The sequence below is a fragment of the Drosophila eugracilis genome, unplaced genomic scaffold (assembly GCF_018153835.1).
Source record: "Drosophila eugracilis isolate 14026-0451.02 unplaced genomic scaffold, ASM1815383v1 contig_2159, whole genome shotgun sequence".
Lineage (NCBI taxonomy): Eukaryota > Metazoa > Arthropoda > Insecta > Diptera > Drosophilidae > Drosophila > Drosophila eugracilis.
In genome coordinates this window covers 871,598-896,511 of record NW_024573043.1, presented here as the reverse complement: position 1 = coordinate 896,511, position 24,914 = coordinate 871,598, and the positions used below count along the sequence as shown (strand labels likewise).

At 45.4% G+C, this 24,914-nt stretch overlaps 7 protein-coding genes across 8 annotated transcripts; 2 read left to right on the top strand and 5 right to left on the bottom strand.

Annotated features, from left to right (window-relative positions):
• Window positions 1-690: 690 nt before the first annotated feature.
• LOC121530052 lies at window positions 691-2,313 on the bottom strand. Its single transcript, XM_041818406.1, has one exon. The coding sequence runs from the start codon at window positions 2,311-2,313 to the stop codon at window positions 691-693; it is 1,623 nt and encodes a 540-aa protein (XP_041674340.1).
• A 6,257-nt stretch (window positions 2,314-8,570) lies between these two features.
• On the top strand, window positions 8,571-24,796 carry LOC108116007 (progestin and adipoQ receptor family member 4). 2 transcript variants are annotated; one of them, XM_017227683.2, is made up of 8 exons: window positions 8,571-8,870; window positions 9,198-9,955; window positions 20,132-20,347; window positions 22,610-22,713; window positions 22,777-22,914; window positions 22,999-23,007; window positions 23,145-23,285; window positions 23,347-24,796. In XM_017227683.2, the coding sequence occupies exons 2-8, from the start codon at window positions 9,310-9,312 to the stop codon at window positions 23,437-23,439; spliced, it is 1,347 nt and encodes a 448-aa protein (XP_017083172.2). In that variant the 5' UTR covers window positions 8,571-8,870; window positions 9,198-9,309; the 3' UTR covers window positions 23,440-24,796. The 2 variants fall into 2 exon arrangements, with proteins under 2 accessions (XP_017083172.2, XP_017083174.2); XM_017227685.2 differs by lacking the exon at window positions 22,999-23,007.
• LOC108116002 (neprilysin-4-like) lies at window positions 10,311-12,576 on the bottom strand. The gene has a single exon (XM_017227679.2). The coding sequence runs from the start codon at window positions 12,490-12,492 to the stop codon at window positions 10,402-10,404; it is 2,091 nt and encodes a 696-aa protein (XP_017083168.2). The 5' UTR covers window positions 12,493-12,576; the 3' UTR covers window positions 10,311-10,401.
• LOC108116001 (neprilysin-4-like) lies at window positions 13,070-15,298 on the bottom strand. The gene has a single exon (XM_017227678.2). The coding sequence runs from the start codon at window positions 15,276-15,278 to the stop codon at window positions 13,182-13,184; it is 2,097 nt and encodes a 698-aa protein (XP_017083167.1). The 5' UTR covers window positions 15,279-15,298; the 3' UTR covers window positions 13,070-13,181.
• On the top strand, window positions 16,058-17,933 carry LOC108116006 (neprilysin-4; the record flags this gene model as incomplete). The annotated part of the gene is made up of 1 exon (XM_017227682.2): window positions 16,058-17,933. A coding segment is annotated over exon 1 (1,869 nt), but the record flags the coding sequence as incomplete, so codon positions are not given.
• Window positions 17,936-19,889, bottom strand: LOC108116003 (neprilysin-1; the record flags this gene model as incomplete). The annotated part of the gene is made up of 1 exon (XM_017227680.2): window positions 17,936-19,889. A coding segment is annotated over exon 1 (1,923 nt), but the record flags the coding sequence as incomplete, so codon positions are not given.
• LOC108116005 (neprilysin-1) lies at window positions 20,415-22,684 on the bottom strand. The gene has a single exon (XM_017227681.2). The coding sequence runs from the start codon at window positions 22,510-22,512 to the stop codon at window positions 20,488-20,490; it is 2,025 nt and encodes a 674-aa protein (XP_017083170.2). The 5' UTR covers window positions 22,513-22,684; the 3' UTR covers window positions 20,415-20,487.
• Window positions 24,797-24,914: the final 118 nt, after the last annotated feature.

The following is a 24,914-nucleotide window of genomic DNA, read 5'->3' as shown; positions in this document are numbered from 1 at the left end:
AGATGAAAGCAATCATTAACATCACACTAAAACGTCATTGCTTCCAAATCCTACCAAATTAGTTGTATATAAAGTGTTAATTGATCAGAACCTGGATTATGTGGAAATCTAGAGATCAGCTGGTCAAACGAATGATGGCAACTCAGGCATATAACATGGGAAAGTGCCCAACGAGGTTAAAACTCTTGGGCAACTTTAAGTCAACAAAGCGACAGAAAAGGGGCTGAGAGTCAGGCAAATCGCTCAACCAAATGAAGTATGCCCCATACTTGAGCATAGAACACTAAAAGCTTTGCAGTTAGCCCAGCCCGGCGCTTAGGTTGCCTAATGAGCCGGACGGAGCTCACCATTTGGACACCGCAACGCGGCTCAGCTCATAAGTAGGGGCGGTGTGCTTGACCAAATTTGGCGGAGAGATCTTGAACCGAATCGTAGCGGCACAACGCCAACAATAACAAATATATAATATAAGCGAGTATAAAAAAAAATCAAAATAAAAACAAAAAAACAAACATCATCGAGAACGAGATTGAGTTGGGTTGAGCTCAAGTTGGAGAAGAAACAATGAGGAGTGCGAGGAGGTGGCGGCTTTAAATGAAGTGCGGACAGAACGCTTAGTCAGCAAGCTGTGCCGCCACTCAAGGCTAGCTCCAGTTTTCAGATTCAAGTTTCCGCATGCTGAAGAGACACTCACATATACTCACACGTCGTGGACCCCAAGTGCTCCGATCGTCGACGCGGCTGTTGCTTCTGGTGATTGTTGTTACCATCCGCTGGTGGCAAAAGCACGCGGTCGGGATAGAGCGGCTTGGGAGCCCACGATGCAGCGGCCACATAGATGTCCGTCCGGGGCGTGGGCGGCGGCGATGGCAACGGATCCGGTGTTCCTGCCGCATAGCTGTAGTATCCATCTTCCGGCTCATCCACCACGGATAACCTATGCTTAGTCCTTGCCTGTCCAGGCTCATCGCTGTACAGATATTCATGCATCGATCGCGCATACTTGCTGTTCTTCCTCCGCTGCTGGGCAGGTGTTAACTGACTAGTTGGCTTGCTACGGAGTTCGCACTCATCCGGAGAAGCCCTAATCCAGGAGCTAGCGGGCACATATTGCCGCTGCTGGTGGGTCTGCACCAGTTTCGAGAAGTCCACATAAAGCGACTCATCTGTAGATGGTTTGCGCTGGAACTCATCATCGTCATCACAGCGGACACGGTGCACTTTGTCATCTAGATCTCTATCATCATCATCATCGTGAGGAGTGGTGGGCGCACCCACAGAACTGTAGAAACTATAGTTGCTGGACGACTGCGAATAGGAGCGATTGCGTCCGTAAAACTCATCCTCGAAGGGCAATCCTTGAGGGAACTTATTCGAAAAGGCCTTCTTGAGGCGCGGAGAGTCGTGGGAGTCACTGGATCCCGTAGAGGAGCCAGCTCCCTCTCCATTGTGGGTGCACCCGTTGCTGCGCTGCTTGAGGCTCAACTTGGGCGTGGCCGGCAGCTGGCGGCGCTGGGCGAGAGGAGTGGCCTTTCCGGCTCCTCCTCCGTTGGTGAGATCATTGGTTGCCACCTGCCTACGCGCTGGCAGCGGTGGCTGTGGCGCCGGATAGTTTTTGCTGGATCGCTGTCCCAATTGGGCTGGACAATTCTCCTTGGCGGCCATTCGTCCCGCCTGATGAGTGCGCTTCTGGCTGGTGGGGGTTCCCATCGGTTGCTGAGATACTGATACTGATGCTGCTGACTGATACTGTTTCCTGGCAGTGCTGGGCGTGGTTACCGGGCGCGTAGCCTGAGTGGGTGGTTGTGGTGCCCTCGCCTTGCAATGGCGTGTGGGAGCCGAGGTGGAGCAGGTGCTTTCAATGCGCCGGATCAACTTTGGTGTAAGTGGTTTCACGCTGCCACCACTTACTAATCTCTGCTGCACTTGCTGCTGGTGGGAATGCATTTCTGGCTGCAACTTCTGGCGGTTGCTACTGCAATAACTGCTCCTCCAGGGCTGCTGGCGTACAAAGTTACCACCAGTCACACCCTGCTGATGGATCGAGGAAGTGGACGAGGCTGTAGATGTGGACGATGATCCAGCTACCGTGTTGTTGTTTCTTCCAGTGACTGATTTCACCATCGATCTGTTGGCTCCATTGGTGCTCAGGGGTTGGGCAGCCGCTGCTCCCATTTGGATACTGTTGCTCATGTTGCTGCTGGGGTTGTTATTGCTGCTGCTGTTGTTGCCGTAGCTACAACTGCCGCGCGGCACACGAAAGGAGCTATATGGCCGAAAGCCATTTCCATACTGTTGACCAACGACTGGCATTTTGTTAGCTTTTTATGATTTTTATTTCGTTGTTAAATAGACTCGCTTGTTGGTTAATTATTCGTAATTGCTGATGTTGCTGCGGGGCAATGATGTTGTTTTCTTTATGTTGTTGTTGTTGTTGCTGTTTCCAGTGATCTTGTTTAGAATTGGCGTTGAAATTTAAACCGATGAACGTTTACTTTAAACGCGTGCACTTCGAAGATCGCTTATCTTTAGCTCTATCGTTATCATTTGTATATCGCTGGCTGTTTGAAGAATTCGAGAATTATATAGCCTTAATTTTCAATGCTGTGCACACACTTGGAATGCCGCGAACGGACTGCTGCTATATAGACTACAGCACCCAGTCAGCCAGATTCCATGAAATACCTTGGCCCAGCCTTTAATTTCAATAATTTATCGAACGCTTTTCTTTTGTCTATTGGCGTTTGCTGCTGTTGCTGCTGCTGCTGATTTGGCTGGTTGAAACGCGTGTAATTAACACGTTCTCGATGGCTTATGAGTTGGCTACCCCACCAGTCAGTATCCATCACCCACAACCCCTCTGCATTTGTGCGACTTCTTGCTGGCCGCATTTCGTTTTTGTTTTAGCCACTTTTGGCCTGTCAGCACGGCGAGGGCCACAATTGAATTAGCTGCTAAAATAACCCTGAACCTTGACTGCGATTTAGCCTATGGCAAATCCAATTGGCCCCCAGCCACCGGCCACTGGCAAGTTCATTGATAAGACCCCCAAAACGCAACCAGTTAAGGTTTTATGCAATTCACAAGAGCGAGGGAAATACATTGGTAGTTGGTAGAAAGTGTCTGCGCATGCGCTAAGCTCAAAGACCCGGCTGCGAACAGGTCCTCCTCCGACCAGTTTTCACAATTTTTACTTTTTTAACCTGATTCAAAAAGGAAACGCAAGTCTTGGGCCCCAAACGACTAAACGGGTCAGCAACATCAACAGCAGCAGCAGCAGCCGAGGAACAGTCGAACCGCGACTTTTTGTGACGCTATGAGTAATGATATCGGAAATAGGTGCAAAATCCCTTGGCCAATAAAAAACACAATCGGCACGTCCGGTTCCTCCAAGTCATCCATTCATTGCAACCCGTCTTTGATAAGTCGTAGGCGTTGTCGTCATAGTCGGAGTTATCTTATCTTGGTTTAGTTAACCCGTGTTGCCTAAGGTTTGTCCCCTATTGTCCAGTGATTTTCCTTGTGCTCTAAAGCTTTAAAGACAAGGCTATGCACAGCATTGAAACTTCTCGGAATAATTGAGGGGGTGTTTTGAATTGAATTGAAATTCCGTAGGCGCGCAGAGTCAGCGCGAATTATTATTTTTGGCCAGGATGCATAAACAAATGGCGAAAAACACACAAATCACACGAGGGGCTCAGTGCTCAGACACACACACTGCATTTGTTAAAAATTAAAAACAATATATGATTATACATTTCTTTCAAAAAACACTTGGTTTCGGTTGCACTGCGGCGGCGGCGACGGCGACGAGCGAAGAAGCCAGCACCTCCATTCGCTTTCGAGTTGTCGTTGCGACTGAGCAATCGAGCGACAAGTTGGTAGCGAACAAGTGTCGGTTGTACCGCCGCTGCCTCGGCCTCAGCCTCAGCCGCTTCTACCGCTCGACTCAGCTGCTCGCATTTCCAGTTTACAGACGATCGAACCAGCAACGAATTCGCCGCGCCATGCGTGCACCCAATTGATGGCTTGTAATTTAAATAAAAAATGATTGAAATTGAAAATGATCATCGAAATGATCGGCAATAAAACAAGAGGATAGCGGAAACGCGAGCAATACACTTTCGAGAATACTATTCCTTATCTTTACGTTTGATTTTCATATTTGGGCTGCGTTTTTTCGGCCACTTCCGCGTTGCAAGATGTCACCAACTTTTGAGTAATGAGCCGGGACAGGTCGATTAATCTGGCGCTGCTGTTGTGCTGTGGTTCATGAACACTTAGCCAGCGTGTTTTATGGCAAATGCAAAAGGTTAATAAACAATGACAGCACAGCGCAGCACCAGTGGCAGGCATGAAAACGTCACTTTATCGACAAAGAAAGCGGTCGCTGCTAGTGGCGTATAAATTACAAAATGCGACTCTGATTAAGCCAACTCCCCAAGATGCTTTTGCTGCAACTACCTAAAAAGGCCAAGCCAAGTGTATTAAACAATAATAAATGCGACAACGTCGCGCCTCAAGTTATCCGTTGTTTTGAGTAATATGCAAGTACGCTTTAAATACGCAAGCGCATAAATTAAGGCAAGGAAATGCATCGGACAACGCGCCAGGATCCGTCAGATCCACCAGATACACTATATACACCACCGCCTACGTCCACAGGCCTCCAGAAGGGGGTCAGCACAAAGAAATCGCTGAGTCCGCATTAATTTACAGTAAGCCGACTGAAGAGGATGACTCTTCATTGGAAGGAACCAGCGCAGATTTCACTTGCCATATATGGCCAAATGTTAATTTGTCTCTCCGGCTGCTCCTGCTGCTCGAGCGGCACTTTTTTATGGTGCCATGGACCATTAAAGACACGACCGTTTACAAGCCATTCAAAGAAAGCGAGTCCCAAGGAGCGCAAAAAGCTGCGTGGGCAGGACACTCTGGCTGCCACATCTCCGACAGCTGGGGAAATACCCGTGGATCAGTGGGTAAAGCCAGTTTGCATGGACAAGACTTAAGTTTTTTCGAAAGGTTTTCCACCGGGGAAGTTTGTTCATTCACACGAAGCAAGTTATTTTTTTCACTTTTCTTGTACAGGAAGATGTGAAGTCATAGCTGTATTTGCCACTCAGGTGAAGTACACTTCGTAAATAGAAGATAATTTTATGAGCAAAATAAGGTTTTCCTAAGATCCCTTAGTTTCTGTTAATAGTTCACCCTTTCTAAAGGGTGAATTATGTTTCCATTTTGGCTCTTTTTTATTTTCTTGTGAGCAATTAAAAATTCGCAATGGATTTAAACTTACTTTCCATTGACCAACTAAATGTGCCTTTCGCTTTGAATTGATTATACTACCTCTGACAGGGAAGCCAATTCATTTTCAAAGATAACGAATTTCGGCTTCTGTAATACCAGTACTACGCAATATGCGTCTTAATACGTAAGATCGCCCAAAATCGTATTAACTACAAACATATATACATATATATGCTACAGAACACCTCAGTAAAGGGAATCATTAACATTTCTACTCCTCGTAAAGTTTTTACACTTTTCTATTGCCATCGTTTTGAAGGAAAAACAAGTTTGGCAAGGATAAGTTCCTTTTTAATAGAATCGATTTCCCGAATGTTTAACCATTCATATGGAATATCAAATCCATTCATACCCATTCGGATTACTTACGTGGGCTCCTTGGATATCTGGGCCTTTTTGGCATCGAGTTCGTGTCGCCTTCGCTTGGCCGCCGATCTGGTGTGATGTGTGTTGGTGATGCGCGGCCTGTAGTTAAATAATGGAAACAATGAGTACCAATGGGTAATGAGTAATCCGTCGATCAGCTCGAAGAGCATCCCGAAAATATCCGAGAATATACATATGAACATGCGAACTTACGGCGATGGTGCCTCAGCTAGGGGTGGCGAATGATCGGCAGTATCGTGTCGTCGGCGCTTGTCTCGTGTGCCCGCCGAGGAACGATCCCTTGAGTGGTGGAGTCTCCGTGTTCTGGGCATCTGAAAAATAGTATACACACTATATTAGTTGGTTTTTAATACCTATAAGATACCTATAAGAGATACCTATGGACTATACGATTCTTACACAGCTATACATATGTACTTATGAACCGTGTGGTGTGAGCTCTGGGAACACCCCCTAACACCCTACACCCCCTTTCAGCTGTTCCCACCGAAGAGGTGAGTACAGTACGGAATACAGCTGGCACGCACACAGACACACGCATACACAGGCACGCGAGCGCCTAACCAAATTGCAATAGCTTGCCTTTGTATTGGTGCATTGGAAAAGCAAACCACAAATAAAAAGCTAAAAAAAATCACTAACTTTCGCATTTTAATTAGCGAACAACCATTAGCCCATCTACCTTGCAATTTGCTGCAGATTTTTTTCACAAGCGCGAAAATTGATTTTTGTTGTATGCGCTCGGCTCGCTTTACTTTGGTATTGTTGTTGCTTGGCCAAAGCGTCGTTGTCGCTGCCGTTGTTGTTGCTATTTATGCAGCTGCTGCTGCTCCTTATCTTTGAATTTTTTAGATATGCAATTGTTGTCCTGCGAAACCTGGCGTCTACTTCAAGGGTTGCCTAGTATTTTTGCACACTCTAAATAATAATGTGCGTTTGCGTTTTTTCCCAAAATTCACGTCACTTGGTATTTTATTCACCACGTGAAGCAGTGTTGGATACTTCTCGCCAATAGTGTTGCAAAGTGCTCGCGCAAAAGGGTTGCCGAGGTCGCAGCCGCATTTCCCCACACACGTTTTGTACACGTTTTAGTTTCCACTTTATTCAATTTTTGTTCTTAATTTTTGAGAAACAAATTTATTCTTTATATCAAAACAATTTTCAGAACAGAAAAAAAATTGGTTTAATGCCGGAAACGAAAATAGAGTTTTAAGGTAATTTATTAGCTTAGCTATTACAACCAAAGCAGTTAATTTAAATATTTTTTTGAAAACATGAATAAGTTTAGATGTATCTAAACCGGCTAAAACTGTAAAAACGAAACTAATGTTTTTATCTTTTTGCGATAGTCGACATCCCTGAGGGACGCGGTGTGCTGCGTAATCAGCTGTTCACATGCACGCTCGTTTTTGTGTTCGTATTGGTGCCACAAATCCCATGGACAGGTAGCATTTTTTTAGATACCTTGTTTTTCGTTTTCCTGCTATCTCTACCGAGCATTTTCATATCTTGTTTTGGGTTTTCAGCTGTCTTACCTCTTCGTTGGCGCTTCGCTGCGCAGTAGTCGTTGGGGGCGTGGTCAGGGGCGGCGCTGGCAGGGCCAAATACGGCGAACGGGGCAAATACAAGCGCTGCCACAGACCGCGCAAAAGTTGCGTTAGCGATTGCCAGGAGAAATTCGCTTTCGCTTGCTGAACGCTGCAGTTGTGCATGAGCTTGTCCTTAATCGAGGGTAGTTGCATGGGTTTTGTCCTTTTTTGAATTAGTATTCACAAGCAGTATGAGTTTCAGTCCGGTTCTTGTTTGTGTTTTCACGTATCACCACTTTTGGCGCCTTTTTACGTTTGCTTCGCGTAATCCATCTCTAGCAGCATCTCGACGCTTCGATTATAGCCTGACGTTAACCATTTTACTAGAATGCTTATTTAGACGCCTGTATTGCAACTAATGCAATTTATACGCGGGAATTTGCAACGGATCAAATTGAATTGCATTTAACTATATAACATAGTGTGACCAGTTTTTCTTAATTTTTAATCTTTTTGTTGCAGTATTTTTTTACTCTACTTACCATGAATTATAAAACCTACATTTTACACAAGTCGAAAGAATTTTACATCATTCTTTTTACATTTAATCTGGTTACTTGTATTGCAATAACTTTACAAAATTCAAAGAATAGGAAATTTAATACCTAGCCACCAGCTTCCTGCTGAACATAAAATCGACGTATAAAAAATGAATCGAACCAAAATACTGGCACTTCCTAATGCAACACTTTAAATGATTTTTAAACGAAATATTGATGGATTTTTAAAACCAAATTTTGTTAGCCGTAACAGTGTGACCACCAAACAATTAAGCCTGCATTTAAACAGTGTTGGAAACGGCGTGCTGCTCATCCAGTAGAAATGGTAAATTTTACGCGGTTAAATCAAGTTACAAACTATTATGAAGTTGCAAATTAATGCAATTAGATAAAAAATATAGAAAAAAAATTATGCGATTAATGTTGCTTGAATTATAGATAAGAACTTAAATTCTAACAAAATTTTTTCATCGCAGAAAATATCTATTAATTGTTGCATATCCTGATAAAGAGGGATGCCACCTATTTGAAACGGTTATGTCCCAAACGGTGTTAACGAATCGAACGAAAATTTCAAATTTATGCGTTGGGAGACCCAAGTAAAAATTTCTAAGTTTAATTTGGAAAACAGCTGACTGCCTCGTGTTTCGAACTGCGCCTGCGCTGCTTTGGCGCCCAATAAAAATACGGGGTCCAATTCATTCAATTGCATAACAATACGCGAGGAAAAATAACGGTATCGTTATCGTGTGCCCACGCTCAGTCAGATTCTGACGTGCCTGTCCCAACGGTCGTGTGCGCGGATACCCCTTGACTCTACTTCCCGCGTTTTGTCGCTGGAAAAAAGGTCCATCTTTCTGGAATATACTCCATTTCATCCGCGAAACGCCCACAACAGCCGATCGGATGGCTGAATAATTGATAGAGATATTATGCCCCGCCCACGAAATAGTTGCAATTCGAGTGGAGAACGCTGCTCATCATAGCATCAGTCCAGAAATCTAGGCCCCAAAATCCCTAGTCCTCAAAGTTTCGGCAAGAGGATTCGGTAGCAAAAAACGTGTGTGCGCGTCCCATGGCAGAAGTGAGTATTTTTATTGATTTTTTTCCGGACCTGGGAGCTGGTATTTGTAGCCTAATCCGAGACTCGCGTGATTCGCATGGAATATTCAATTACACACACACACATAAATACATTGGCAAATGGCGCAGGCCTTTTTGGGTCACGAGGCTGCTGTGCGAGTGTCTGTGTGTGGGTATAAGTCTATGTGTGTGTTGACATTGTCCTGGTCTCGTTTTCATTTTCTTTTTCGCACGTGCTTTTTTTTGGCAAACACATACGTAACACATCACATCTTGGCCCGCCGCATAAAGACGATCCATAATTGATGACGTTGGCTTTCGCTTTCAGCTGGCAAGCTAGGGAACCGGAAACGGAAACGGCCACGCAATCGGAACCGGAACTGGAACTGAAACCAAAACCCCTACCGATTTTGCAAACGATCGAACGGCATTAGCAAGGCATGGACACCGCTGCTGCCGCCGCCGCTGCAGTCGCCGTTGACCTGAAACCCGATCAGCAGCTCATCGGAAGCTCCACAAAGACCAGGATTGGAGCAGGAGGACTCACTGGAACCACTGGATGCGATTGTCTGGGTAGTACCGTGGAAACCATGTCATTAACGCCGCCACCAACACCGCCTTCCCGCGCCCCTGGAGATATTCACGTTGAACCAACAGTACCAGGTATCCCAAATGCCCAAGGGGAGGTCCACTCCTTGAACGGTCTGAAAGGCAAGGAGGCGCCCGACACAGTAACAGCATCTACTGAAACCACTCAGCAGGATCTGCCCGCCACATCATCAACGTCTTCCGCCAAAGCTTCCACAACGCCAACGTCTGCCTTGCTTGGGTCAGGATCAGGATTGGCTTTGGGAACGGCAACAGAACATCCACCAGCTGCAGTTCCACAAGTACCCAGTACCAGTTCAACTAGCAGTTCCGGATCCGGCGAGAACGTGGTGCAGCTGCTGCCCTGGCAAGATATGCCCACGTATCTGCAGTTCAATCCGTACGTGCTCCGTGGATACAGGCCACTGCAGACCTTCAAGGGCTGCCTCCTTAGTCTGTTCTACTGGCACAACGAGACCATCAACATACTGACACATGGTGAGTGCCACCTGCTTCTCTCTTCCGCTTACAGTTCCACTTTCTTCTTCCGCCCACCTGTCACCACTGGCTCATTTATCGATCCGGCCCAGTCTTTTAGCTCGTAACAATCACGGTCAAAGCCAAGTTGAGGCACGTAAATAGATTAGGTCGGCATTTCTAATGAACCTTGACTGAGGTTGGCTTGGGCATGCATAAGAAAGTGGACAACTAAAGATAGCATTTACCCACAGCGGAATATGGGTATTTTTGATCGTTGTCCTATTAGCTAAATTTACGTATTTGATGTTTTGCAAATTTTCAATATTTTTTTTTGTTTTAGGGAACGAGTGATAGAAAATGTTAAAATGCGAAATTAATGGTTCTTCGTTTATTTATTTTTTGTATTCTATAAAATCCATTTACATACAAACATTTAGATTAAAATTTAAAAGAAAGTCAATCATTTAATAGAGAATACATTTCTCACTGGGATTCATTGGGGATCCTGCTGGGCAGTTGAACTCCTTGGAGAACTCATCGTAGTTGGACAAGGGACCAATAACGCGGAACTTGCCAGGCATATGTTGGTCGGTTGATACTTGAAGGCTCTTTACATTTGGATGCGCATCGTTGCACCAGATCTGGCCAAAGCTGATGAAGAACAGCTGTTTGGCAGTGTATTGCAGGCCGGGTAGGGTTTCCATGGAAATATCCTTATTTGGTTGTTTCAACTGGTTTTCGTACCACTTCCGGTAGGCGGTGTATGCCAGACGCATACCCCCATTGTCCGCAATGTTTTCCGACTGCGAAGTGGACTCCTTCAGCTGGATCCCATCGTACACATACTTGCCATACTGCTTCGTAAAGCATTCTCGGCGTTTTAGGAAGTTGCTGCTTGACTTTTCGTCCCACCAATCATTTGTGTTTCCTTTGGCATCAAATTTTCGTCCGCTGTCATCAAAACCGTGGATCAACTCATGTCCAATTAGCGAGGCCAATGTTCCGAACATAACCGCGTTTGGATAGACATCGGACCAAATGTAAAAGGGTTGCAGTAGGGAAACCGGAATCTTGATGGTGTTCTCAATCAGGATGTTGGCAGGTGTATAGCTAAGCTGTGAGCCCGCCTCCAATGGTTTTGCTGGCTTGTGAAGCATCTCCCGCATCTGCTTTGCACTAAGAAGGCTTGTCTGTCGCACATTCTCCACGTAATCGGCACTTTGAAGATTAAGATCCGCAAACTCTTCGGTGAAATTATCCTTTGCGTAATTGTTGATTTGAAGAGTCATGGCCTGCAGTTTGGCGATGGCCAGATCACGAGTGGGACGCTCGATCCAGTCTAGTGCCGAGCTAGACCGCAACGTCTCGTTAAAGGTAAACTTAAGTTGACGCCACATGTTATCGATTTCTCTGGAGGATTTCTCGTTGTTGTAGCGACGATAGAACATGTTGTCAAGGTTCTTTGCGAATATCTTCTTAGTAAGGTCCACGCAGGCCTCTTTCTGCTTTTCCGAATTCTCGGAAGGCGTTTCAAGAAATTCCCAGATGAGGCGGAAAAATATATAGTTGGCTATAGTGCGCTTCGGCGTACGCTTGATGACTTCAACTAGATTTTCCTGATACTGTTTATTGAATTCGTATATCTGGCCAGAAACATGCTCTCCCATGCTCACAAATATTAATCGGTCTATGTCCAATATAGGGGAATACCTCTTTTGAAGATCGGCCACAGTTATCAACTCTGTCAAACTTTCTATGCCTAGACCTTCGCTCTCGTCCACAAGTCCTTTTGCCAAATCCACCTCGAAGTTGAGCAGTTCCTTGGCCGTCTGTTTTGCAAGTTCCATTTTTACTCCCAATGATCGCTGCAGGGTTCGTTGGATATTGTTGCGGTATTTTTGACGATAGATGAGCGTCTCATTTTCCAAATACATGGACCGTGCCTCAAGGGGAAAATCCTGCTGCCCCAGGTATATCCGGTTCCTATCATTGCTCGCTATGTCCGTATTCACCTCTACACCAAGAATTGGCGATATTCCGTATCGGTGGGACATGCGTGCTGTTGTACCGAGCCAGTCGAAACTCGACTCGTCCCACGATGAGCCCTCGAGCACCGGCATTGTTCCGAATTCGGCAATGAGTCGTTTTAGCTTTTCACTGTAGGTGGAGTTGAGTTCCTTGATTCTGAGGCAGGACTCGTAGAAGTGTTTTACCTGGATGTCCTCCGGAGTATCGTGGTCATCATGTCCGTTGTTGAGCATCTTAATAATTTTCCGGTTGAGACCTTTTGTCAAAGTCTCGAAAACACCAGTGGTAACAACCTGCATACTGAAAGCCGAGTTAATGCGTTCATAGTTGCCACATGCAAAAGCGTAAAAGTCACTGCATGGATCCGCCTTCTGGTTCATGAAGCTCTCAATCTCGGCAGCCTTGGCCTGCCGCAGCAGCTCTTTGATGTAAGGGGTGTCCTGATTGAGATCATTCTGGCTGGCAGGGGACGCAAAAGCCAATGCACTAAGGACGTGGCCAGTAATCCAAATATACAGCAGATTCATCGCGTAGTGTTTCGTTATAATTTCAATGATCGACTGTCGAGCGTAAGTTGATCTGATGAGTTCATCGCCATCTCCGTCGAAGCCAGTCGCTCCTCTGTTCTCGGAAAACAAAAGGCGACCCTGGGGTTATCTCTGGCTTAGTTATGGGCCGCTCTCCTCAATACAGAGAGGTTGAATTGTTCGCTGCTGATTACAATTAGCTGGCAAATTGTTATCTAATCATCTCTCTTTGCAATCATACATTTTACAACGGCTTCTATGTTTCCACGGAATTCAAGTTGCATATATGCATTGTGTTTGTTCTATATGCGATTATTGTATTCCCTTATATTTTCATTCACGTGAGTACAATAATTAATGACGAGGTAGTTTACTACTCTGCCCTGACGTTCAATCGCAAACCTTATATTATAATACTTAAATGACTTTGATTTTAGAATAAGAATATTTATAACGACGAATAGTCACTGCTAAGAAATAGTTCTTTTGTTCTTTGTTCTTTTGGGTTTTTCGGTTCTTGTTTATTTGGAAATTTAACAAATAAATAAATTTGAATTATATATATTCTAACATAAAAAAGGACATAGGTAATTATATTCAGATTTAATTATTACTAACTTTGCCTACTATGAGATGGAAAACCTCACAACCATACATCAAATGCATTTCAGATCTGAAACCTCGACCATTTAGTAAAGTATGCACTTCTCCCTGGGATTCATCGTGGATCCGAATGGGCAGTTAAACTCCTTTGCAAATTCATAGTCATTCGATAATGTTCCAATAACACGGAGCTTATCGGGCGTATGTGTGTCTGTCGAGACCAGGCGAGCCTTTTCCTTTGGATCCACGTCGTTGCACCAGGTCTGGGCAAAGCTTATAAAGAAAAGCTGTTTGGCGGTGTATGGCAGATTTGACAGAGTCTCCTTGGCAAGAGCCTGGCTGCCAACTGGCAACGCCAATTGGTTGTCATACCACTTCCGGTAAGCGGTGTATGCCAACCGCATACCGCCATTATCCGCAATGTTCTCCGACTGCGAAGTGGACTCCTTCAGCTGGATCCCATCGTACACATACTTGCCATACTGTCTCGTAAAACATTTTTGGCCTTTTGCAAAGTTGCTGATTGACTTTTCGTCCCACCAATCCTTTAAATTTCCTTTGGCATCGTACCCTCGCCCACTATCGTCGAACCCGTGGATTAACTCGTGTCCGATCATTGAGGCCAAGGATCCGAACACCAGCGCGTTGGGGTAGACATCAGACCAAATATAAAAGGGCATTAGCAGGGCAACTGGCATCTGGATAGTGTTCAGTAGCCCGATATAGCAGGGCGAGAAACTAATATCTTCGGAAATCTCCACTTTTTTGGCCGGCTTGTGAAGCATCTCCCGCATTTGCCGTGTACGTAGCAACATTATCTGCCTAACGTTCTCCACGTAATCTGGACCTTGCAGATTAAGATTTGCAAACTCTTCGGTAAAGTTGTTACTGTCGTACTTATTGATTTCCAATTTCATGGCCTCCAGCTTTGCAATGGCCAGATCACGAGTGGGACGCTCGATCCAGTCCAGTGCCGAACTGGACTGCAGAGACTCGTTAAAAGTAGTCTTTAGCAGACGCCACATGTTATCGATTTCTCTGGAGGATTTATCGTTGTTGTAGCGACGGTAGAACATGTTGTCAATATTCTTGGGGAAGAACTTCTTGGTAAGATCAATGCAGTCATTTTTCTGTTTTTTTGGGTTGTCGGAAGGTGTTTTAACAAATGCCCTAATTAGGCGGAAAAATATATAGTTGGCTAAAGTACGCTTGGGCGTACGCTTGATGACTTCAACGAGATTTTCCTGATACTGTTTATTGTATTCGTAGATCTGACCAGAAACCCGCTCTCCGATACTCAAAAATAACAATCGATCGATGTCCAATGTGGGGGAATAGCTCTCTTGAAGATCTGCCACTGTCAGTTGCTTCGCCAACTCCCCCAGTTCTAGTCCGTCGTTCTCGTCCACTAGTCCTTGGGCCAGATCCACCTCTAAGTCCATTAGTTCCTTAGCCGTCTGCCTTGCCAACTCCGCCTGTACGCCTAAAAATGACTGGAGGATGCTCTGAATTTTATATTGGTATTTCTGACGATAGGTGAGCGTCTCATTGTCTATGTACATGGACCGGTATTCAAGGGGGAAGACCTGCTGTGTTATGTATATCGCGTTTTCCGTGTTATTTGCAAGGTTAACCGTCACTTCGGTACCGAAAAGGATTCTCATTCCATATTGATGGAATATGCGTGCGATAGTACCGAGCCAGTCAAAATCGGACTCCTGCCATGAAGAGCCTTCGAGTACTGGCATGGTTCCGAATTCAGCAATAAGTCGTTTGAGCTTTTCACTGTACGTGGAGTTGAGCTCCTTGATCCTTAGGCAGGACTCGTAGAAGTGTTTCACCTGAATATCCTCCGGAGTATCATAGTCATCATGGGCCGTGTTGAGCATCTTTAAAATCTTCCGAACAGACCCTTTAGCGATTGTTTCTAATAATCCCGTAGAGATAACCCCCAAGTTAGATGCTGAGTTAATGCGATCGTAGTTGCCGCAGGCAAAGGAATAGAAATCGCTACATGGATCAATATTTTGGTCCATGAAACTCTCGATCTCTGCAGTTTTGGCCTGTCGCAGCAGCTCCTTAATATAGGGGGTGTCCTGGTTGAGATTAACCGCGTTGGGGGGCGCCGCTAGGACCAGGGCTGTGAGGACGTGGGCAGTAATAAAAATATTGAGCAGATTCATTACGTTGTGTTTCACTTCACTTGAACTATTCGACTAAACTTTTATGCTGTTCTTTTGTTGAATCACGAATATCTTTCTTCTGACTCATTTTTGTTCCCCAAAAATATGTGTCAAATTAAATGATTATAAATAAAATAAATTCAGATTATTCAAGGAATTTGGACTTAAGGAATTCCATTTTAGTAGAATCATACTATATTAGTAAACAGAATATACTATAGAATATTATAATATTGAATGTGTTTGTAATGCCAGCTAAACAAATATAAAATATGCTAATAATTAGCCGACACTAATAACTAGCAGCCAATTATTCATCTCAGTAATTAAACGTCGAAGTGAGCTGTTTTCCAATCACGCGCTCCCCACTAACTCGCTATTGGAATATCAAACCAACTTCTGAGCGGATGATAAGAAAGAGCTGTGGCCGCTGCATCTACTTCCACTTCGCTCTGCACTCAAATCATTACAAAAAAAAACTAACAACAATTTATAATATATATTTTAAATTGCTTCTAAAATATTGATCTTAACTCTAGCGAGATCATTTTTTTTAAGTTTGGGTTTAATCAAAATAATTTATAACTGAAAGCCAACTTTAAGGTTCTAGTGAAAAGATATTTCAGAAATAATAAGTTAAATACGACATTGAAATTTTATTTGAAGCTTATCAACCAAGGTCAGCTTTTTTTTCGGTGTAGTTTAATCTTAATCTCAGCCACAGAGAGCCGCTGCGGAAGTGCGTCTCACAGAGCTGGCTGTTCAGTTGCCCTCGGAGTGTTCGACATGGAGAACATTGCTATAGCATTTAGTCTGCTGCTGCTGGTGGGAAGTGGTCGAGGCCACCTGCTGGCAGGTCAGCCGGCCATCGACCTTCGCATCCAGGCACAGGAGCAACTAATCTCTCAGAACAATGATACCGCCTATGTCCAGCGTTTGATGCGCCTATCCAAGTCTGCAGAGATGCGCAGCTATATGCATCCTGAAGTGGAGGCCTGCGACAACTTCTACGAGTACAGCTGCGGAAATTGGCCGCAGATCAATCCGGCCAACGATGCCTATCCGCGGGAGACCAACTTGGAGCAGTTGCTGGTCAAGGCATATCGCCACAAACAGCAGCGTCTGATGGAGCAGCCGGCGAATGAGGAAACGGACGATGTGGCTGTTCTCCGACTCAAAGAGTTCTATGCCAGCTGTCTGCTGTTCCGACAAACATCAGAGGATCTCTATCAGCGTCGGTTGCAGGAAATTGTTGCCGAATTCGGACGGATGCCCGTCTTGAGCCCTTTGGGTCAGGAGTGGCCAGGCGAAGAGTTTGATTGGTTGAACACTGTGGCACAGATCAAGCGAAAGTACGGCTTTGATATAATTTTGCTTTTCCAGTTGACTGCGGATCGCATCTATGTGGGTCAGCCGAAACAGATTCTTCGGAAGGCCAGTCCACAGGCTGCAGCTGATGTCATAGCCGATCAGCTGGAGCGCCACCTGGGAGTGGATCCAAAGCTGGCCAAGACAACGGCTCGAGAAATCGCAGACTTCGAGAATTTGATTAGCATCAGTATGTTTAGTTACAGAGTTGGATCTATGTCCATATTGCGTCCCCTCAATGGCTCGGATGAACACGATTTTGAAACAGCTAATCTAACCCGGTATGCTGAAACTGTTCTTGATCGCGAATTGGGAGCCAACGAGACTCTCTACGAGCATGTGCCTAGTTATCTTAAAGGCTTGGCTGTCTTAATGGCGGACTTTGAGCCGCACGTGGTGGCCAACTATATCTTCAATGAGCTTCTCAAGCACTTCTACTATGAGAGGTCGGGATCTGTGGTGGAACAGTGTGTTAGCCGAGTGAGAGCCCTTTTTCCTGAACTCCTTGACAACATGGTATTCAAGCAGTATGGAGATGCAGATACCCTCAGCGATATAAACGGCGTCTGGCAGCAGATCCAGGATAGCTTTCGGGGCTTACTTCAAAACTCTTCTGCTGACTGGTTGACTTCGGAGACGCGAGAACAACTGATGGAGCAGCTGAATACCACCAGACTAGTGATCAATGGATACGCAGATGTTAATTTTACCCAGCGTTATGAGCTACTAAAGCTAGAGCCACGGGATTATCTTCACAATCTTAAGACCGTACTAAACCAACAGAGTTTAAGGGCCAAAGTAAAGACCGAGACATCTATGACCTACAATCCTGTGGAAAAAATAGTCCTGCTTCCAGTGGCATTGCTTCAACCAAACTTTCTGTGGTCCCGTTACTATCCCAAGGCCGTGCGTTACGGCAGCCTCGGCATTTTACTGGCCCAACAGTTGGCCCACAGCCTGGAAGATGCCTCCAAATGGGATGGCAAATCATTTGCCGAGTATGCCAAGCGGAAAGCATGCTTCAAAGAGCACTATGGCCGACTACGGCTCAATGGACAGTATTTGCCGGAGAGTGATCTGCAGGCGGAAAACATAGCCGACAATCTGGCTATTCAAGTGGCCTACCACGCTTACAAAAGATACTTAGGAGAGTTGGACCCATCTTTCTTGGGCTCGGAATCACTGCCACATCTTAATCTCAGTTCCCGAAGGCTGTTCTTCCTAACATTCAGCCAGCTGTTATGCAATGACGCCGACGAGAACTTCCGGGACAAGCAATCCCTGCTGAAATTGTCGCCTTGGGAAACAGTGGACTTAAAGAACGTCTGGACATCGTCGCACCACAATTGGGCGAATCCTACGAAAAAAAGTTGGCGACTGTTGTATGACAGACCCTCTAGGGTCTCTCGTTGACGCACTTCCTCAGATTGCTGTCGCAGCCAGAGGTCATAGGCTGCGTAGGCCAACTTGATCCCACCATTATCTGCTATGTTTTCCGACTGGTCCTTCCTGTCTGGCAGCTCCGATCCTCCGTACTTGTACTCGTGATACTGCGCTTGGAAGCACTTGCGACGCTCCTCGTATTGGTAGAGCGACTTGGAGTCCCACCATGTTCCCTTGCTACCTCCAGCATCGTATTGCGAACCATCGTCGTCGAAGCCGTGGAGCATCTCGTGGCCGAGCAGGTAACCCAAAGTGGCGTACTTCAACGCTTCCGGATACTGGTCACCCCAAAAGTAGCGTGGCTGCAACAGTGCCACTGGAAGAGTGATATTGTTCTCCAGGATATTATAAGCGGGCGTAAAGCCGACAATCTCAGTGTTCTCCATGGAACGGGCTGGCTCTTTGATCCTTGCCAGAAATCGCCTGGTCTTAGCAATAAGCAGCTGCTGGACATTCGGTACATAATTAAGTCTATCAATGGTAACCTCCCCAAACAGCTCTTCGAAATTCTCCTTGTCGTAGGAATTTATGTTTAGATACATGTGGTCTAACTTATCGATGGCCAGTTCCCGAGTAGCATTGGATATCCAATCCAATTTGTCGCCCAAAAGCTGCTGCCTGAAAAGGCCTTTAATCTGATCCCAGATTCTGAATACTTCTGACTCTGTGTCCGGGCTGCGATATCGCTCGTATACCGCGTGCTCGGAAAGCTTGTCAAAGTACTTTTTGGTTGATTCGGTACACCATGTGGTCATTTCGTTAGACTTGGCGTCCACCAGGAATTCCTCAAGATGTTTAAACATGATGTAATTGACCTGCACTGCTAGTGGTGTGCTTCGCATTATAAGAAGCGCGTTCTCCAGATACTCCTCTTCATTGACGTACAGGTCCTCCGGAAGGTTTTCCTCTCCGATTACTGTACCCAAGAACTCAGTTAGGTTTAGGTAGTCACTATACTTCTCTTGAAGTTCAGCCAGCGTGTAAAGGGAGAGAGCGTCGTCCAAAGATTCTGCATTTGAATTAAAACTTGACAAGCTTTTATCTAATTCTTTAATCTGACGGGCTATGTGCTTTGCATCCGAGACGCTTAACCCAAAATATTGTTCAAGATCGGTGGATGTCTTCATCTCCTCAAGAATATTTAAAATTGTAGTTTGGATGCCCGGACCTGTATCTGGTCGACCTAGGTACACGCGGTTTATGGATCTGTTTCTTACATCGCTCATGATATCCACTCCAAGGATAATCTGCTTGCCGTACTTATGCTGGATCTCAGCTACTCTTCGCCACCAACTGAAATCGGAGGAGTTCGATTGGGCACCAAACGGCACTTCTCCATACTCCTTAAGAACGTTCTCCAGAGCCAACTTGTAGTGGACATCACCGCGATGCACCATCATGCAGGACAAATAGAAACGCTGCATTTTTTTCTCTAGCTCGGATTGAAGGTCATTGGAACCCAGCAAGCGCAGAAGGCGTCGGTTGAATCCCTTGGATATTACTTGGAACGTGTCGGTCATTATGTCGCCTAGTAGCTGGGCGGGATTATGGCGATGCCAGTTTCCGCAAGCATGGGTGTAAAAGTCGTCGCAGGGCGATATCTCTGGCTTCATCATGGTCTTCATTTCGGCAGCTTTTGCTTGGACTACAATTTTCTTGGCGTATTCCGAGGTCAAGTCATCTGCAAAGGGGTCATCTGTACTTGCTGGCTTGGCCAAAACTGGAACAGTTGCCATCAACAGGCAAAGCCACAGCACCGAACTCGTCATGATCTCGCGCTGAATTCAACTAATTTTCAATTGCTCTCGATCGGTGACGGCCACCTTATCAGCGGGATTTGTTTATACAATGTCCAGAGTGCTGGGGTAGGTCAATCTGTTATCTCCCCAGCGGTAGACTAAACTTGTTTTAATAGGGTATTTGCTTGTCTGGTGAATGACTCTTTTGTATCAAACCTATCCGATAAAATCCCCATATTTATTGGTATAACTATATCTTCTTAGTCCAAAATTAAGATAGCTCTAATTTTGTTGTTTTTCCAGCAATACCCATCTTTTACATCCTGGCCATTGTGCCCGGACTGATGCCTTGGGACAGTGGCTACAAGTTTCTGTCATTCTGTCACGTATTCGGATCGGTGGCTCCGTGGTGCGGCAGCTTCGTCTATCACCTGTTCATGAACATCGAGAAGGGCGAGAACGTCTACTACACTCTGCTCAAGTTGGACATGGTCGGCATCTGGGTGAGCCAGAGCTTTGGTGAGTACGATCGCTATAGCTACGCAATAAGTCTTATGTATGTAGGTGCCCCATTGAAACACAGGCATTGCTTGGGAAGCGGAAATATTTAATTAATAACTATATATAGACATTGCGTCATCTGATAGACAAGGCGAATATTAAAACATTGTGCATTTGGATGGGGGATTCATGTGGGTCTTGTTACTGCAATGGAAGGCCTCGGCAAAGGCTAGGCTATTGGTCATCATGGCGTTAACTCGACACTCATTCGGTGGATAGTCACTGTCCAAAGCAAAGGCGGCCCGGCTATACTCATTTACATCCGCGCACATGGACTGGGCCACGCTAAGGAAGAAGAGCTGTTCCGGCGACTGCGTCATATGTGGAAGGCTCTCTGTATCCTGGGTCTTCAATTGCTTCAACCACTTCCAGTACGCTGCCTGAGCAATTCGTATACCCACATTATCTGCTATAGTCACGCTTTGCGACTCATACTTTGGCAATGGCCTGTCGCCGTACCACATCCCACTGAACTGATCCGCAAGGCAACCCTTAATCACGTCAAAGCTCATTTTGGTCTGGGGGCTCCAGCTGTCATTTAGATTTCCCTTACTGTCGAAGAGCCGGTTCACTTCGTCGAATCCCCGGGCCATTTCGTGACTAAGCAAAAGGCCGAGCGTGCCGTACTTGAAGGCAGCCGGATAAACGTCATCCCAGAGGTAGCGTTGCTGCATATAAGCAGTCGGAAGAACCACCATATTAGATTCGGTTATGTAAACTGGACTTTCGATCACGTCTTTGTAGAAATTTCTTTTCCTGGATTCCCGCATCAGATCTGCACGAAGATCACTGGCTTTAACTTCCAGCAGCCGTTGAACATTACCGTAGTAATCGGCGGAGCTGACCACTAGAGCGCCATACCGCTCCTCGAAATCCACCGCCTGACTGCCGGCTATCTCGAAGGACATGCTCTTAAGTTTTTCCAGTAATTCCTTCCGCGTCTGTTCCTCCAGCCATTTAAGATCCGGAGAGCTCAGCATTTCCTCGAATGAGGCCTTCAGTTCCACCCATAAGTTGTTTAGCTCATTGGCCATGTGAGGGCTTTGCTGCTCCAATGAATGGTACACTAAATGATCGATTACGGCGGGAAAGAGTTCAGTGATCTTCTCGGCACATATCTCCTCCTGTTTATCCTTATCAATATCGATATCGAAATCTGCTAACAAAGTGGACAGCATATAGTTGGCCAGCACGTGGTTGGGAGTGCTCAATAGAATGTTCTTCAACTGGAAGAGGTAGATGGGTACGGACTCATACACTGGGAGATTGTATTCGTGACCCAACCAGGTGCTCACAAAGCGAGTTAGGTTTAGAGTGGGCCCATTTGCTTCGCTAATGTTGGACAGCGTGGTTAGGTGATTCTTCAGGCGCGGATCTAGGGGCTTTCCATGCTCGAGGACACTACGCGAAAGTTGTATATGTAGCTCGAAAATCTCATTAGCCGTTTCTTCGGCTTGCTCTTTCGAGAGACCGAGAAGATTTTGTAATTGCAACCTTAGGTGATAAACATAGTCGAAAATCATTCCGTCTCGCTGACCCAGATATAGGCGATTCATTTGGGAATTGGAGAAATCCGGAGATACATAGACACCTAGTAGAGTCAACTTTCCATAGCGGCGTAGAAGCTGGGCCATTGTCTCAAGAGCATCGAAGCCAGCGTAGTCCCACTCTTTACCCTCAACTGCCGGCATTCCACCAAATTCCCTCAGAACACTTAATAGATGGGATCGCTGTTTCGTCCTTAATGCCGCCGTGTCCAGGCAGGACTCATAGAAATACTTAACCCGCAGCTCCATTGGCCGATCTGTGCTTATCCGGGGCTCATTGAGCAACTGCCTCACCCGACGCCGATAATTGTCAAACATTCGCAGATCAAAATTGCTGTCTTTCTCTTCAGTGGCCGCATTTATCTTCCGAAAATTGCCGCAGGCGTAGCCATCGAAATCATCACAGGGATTCACATCCGCGTCAATAAAGGATCGCATCTCCGCAGACTTGGCAACGCGCATGATCTGTTGTCCTAACGGCGTTGTTAGCTCCTTGAAAAATCCACCCTGCATGGCTGATGAACCGACCATCAAGGTGATAAAGATTAGGCAAGCGGAAACTGGGAGACCGTCCATCGCGTTAGAGCTTTGTTTTCCGACTGAACCGCCTTATCGGTGGACAGACTCTGTGTGCTAACTATCTCTTCCGCTCTCCGATTTATTTTTGTTGCAGGTGCTCTTCCCCTGGTCACAGCCACCACTTTGTGTTTCCCACCCGTACTCAAGTGGCTGATTATTGTTTCCTATTGCGTGCTCTCGCTGTGGGGCCTCTATAAGGTGAGATCTTTAGTTAATCTAGATATATCCTATCCAAATTGATTCTTATCGCCATCCCAACAGGCTCTAACTGCCAGTTCACCCTGGCAGCGTCGCTTGTGCTTCGCTCTGCCCTTCGCAATGCGCTCCATCCTGACCTTTCTGCGCATCCGTGGAATGGTGGGCGGCAGCCACATGGCCCTTTCCCATGTCTACCTGCAGGTGCGTATGTCCAGGCATTCCGATTGACTAACTGCTATTTTCTATAACTATACGTTTTTGGCTGGCCTCTCTCGGTGCGCATAGGTTGAAGTTGTAAGTCACATTTTCATACATATGTACATTCGAGTAAATGGACAGAGCCGCTAACTAATTTTACTGGCGGACACATAACACGAATCCCGCTTCCCCAATCAGTCCCCGCTAATCTTTTGGCTAACCCTTTGTTCTAGGACGGTGTCTCCATATTGGGCGGTGCAATCGGAGCGATGCGAATCCCTGAGAAATGGTTCCCCGGAGTGGTGGACTTCTATCTGAACTCCCACAACATAATGCATGTACTGGTCGTGGTGGCGGTTTACTCCATGCACAAGGTGGATTCTACTTTACTTTCCTGTAGTCTTATATAATAAAGTTGTTATTTATTATTTGTAGGCCACCATTAAGGACTTCGAGTGGATGTCGACGCAGACCTGTCACACCGCAGCCAATGCCACTGAACAGGCTCTGGGGCACGTGGAGCTATGACCCGCTTATTGGCTGCTGCCGCTGGTGCTGCTGCCCTTGCCTTGGATAATCCTGGCCAGACGACGGGCTCGGACGCATCTAATCCGTGCCCTGATCGCTCCTATCGGCTGGCGGAGGAGACGAGCTGAAATCCCCGGATGAGACTAGATAGACATCCATTGAAGATGAACGCTTCTTGAATATACCGTGTATAAGAGAGCGCCGATGCTGTTGCAGTAACAATATACATATGTATATCTAGGTGTAGGTATAGGCCATACATATATGAACTGTATGTGTGTATTTACATATAGTACATACTTCGACTGTGGTATTAAGCATTAAGGTTATATAATTACGGAGACGAGACGAACGAAAGGATGTCAGGATGGGTTCGGAACCAAGTCTTCGGATTTTCACGCTAAACTCTTGATTATACAGTTGCAATAATGGCTGGATAAATGGCTGGATAAATGAATAATGAGTAATTGTAATGATGATTTGAATGATGTTGATACACATGTACCTCATTGTGCTTACGACAACACATCTTATTTTCAAATACTCGTATGTATAACTTTGTACCTCGTCGACAAATTCTACAATAAGAACACCTATAAGCTAATCTCTTCCTAGTTGAACTTTTTAGATATGCAAATTGTTAATTTTTGGCAAGCTAGTGGTAGTGTAAGCCTATTCGATGCTCCAATCTGTGCATAGTTGTGAACGAAACTCAACCAACCAACCAACCACTCAGTTGTTGCCAGTAGTAGTTAGTTAGTAACCTGTATTCAAGTTGGACAAGTGTGAAAACAAAAATACAATCTTCTGGCAAATCGCTACTGCAACGAATCACGTACATACATACGTAGTAATGTTCGATATGAATTGGGTTTATATCATTTATGTCAATTGATTGCGCAATATTAACCTCAAGTATTTATTGAGCTCCCCAGAGTATTGAATATTATTAGAAACCGCAATATTTATAACGACTACAAGTACCCTAGGTGATAAGCATTAGGGCAGGTATACAACAAACTTAACTATACGATAGCAAAAAACCTTTGAGCGTCGATCTATTTTAATCCTAGCAATGCGAACAATTATGAGTAAAGCGTTTTAGTAGTGTCAATAATTTACACCACCCCCTCCCCTCGAATGTAAGAAGGAGTCAGCGAGAGAGAGCAAATCTAACAAGTGAAACGTAAGCTAACAAACGAATTCAAACAAACAAAGCAATAATAATAGGCAGACTCAATGCTTTAAGTTTAAAGTTGCTGCTAGATGTAAGTGACAATTATACGAATAATGTAAAATGATTTTCTGAGAAGGTTAATAAACATTAAAAGAGTATTTAATGAGCAAAAGAAAGTCACTCATAACGTCTTTTAATTTGAATTTGAAAATCACCTTGTGTGACAAGGCCGCCAGGTGGCGCTTTGGTAAAGCTTTTACCATCCCTGAAGAAAGAGAGTTGGCAGCTCTGGCTCAGT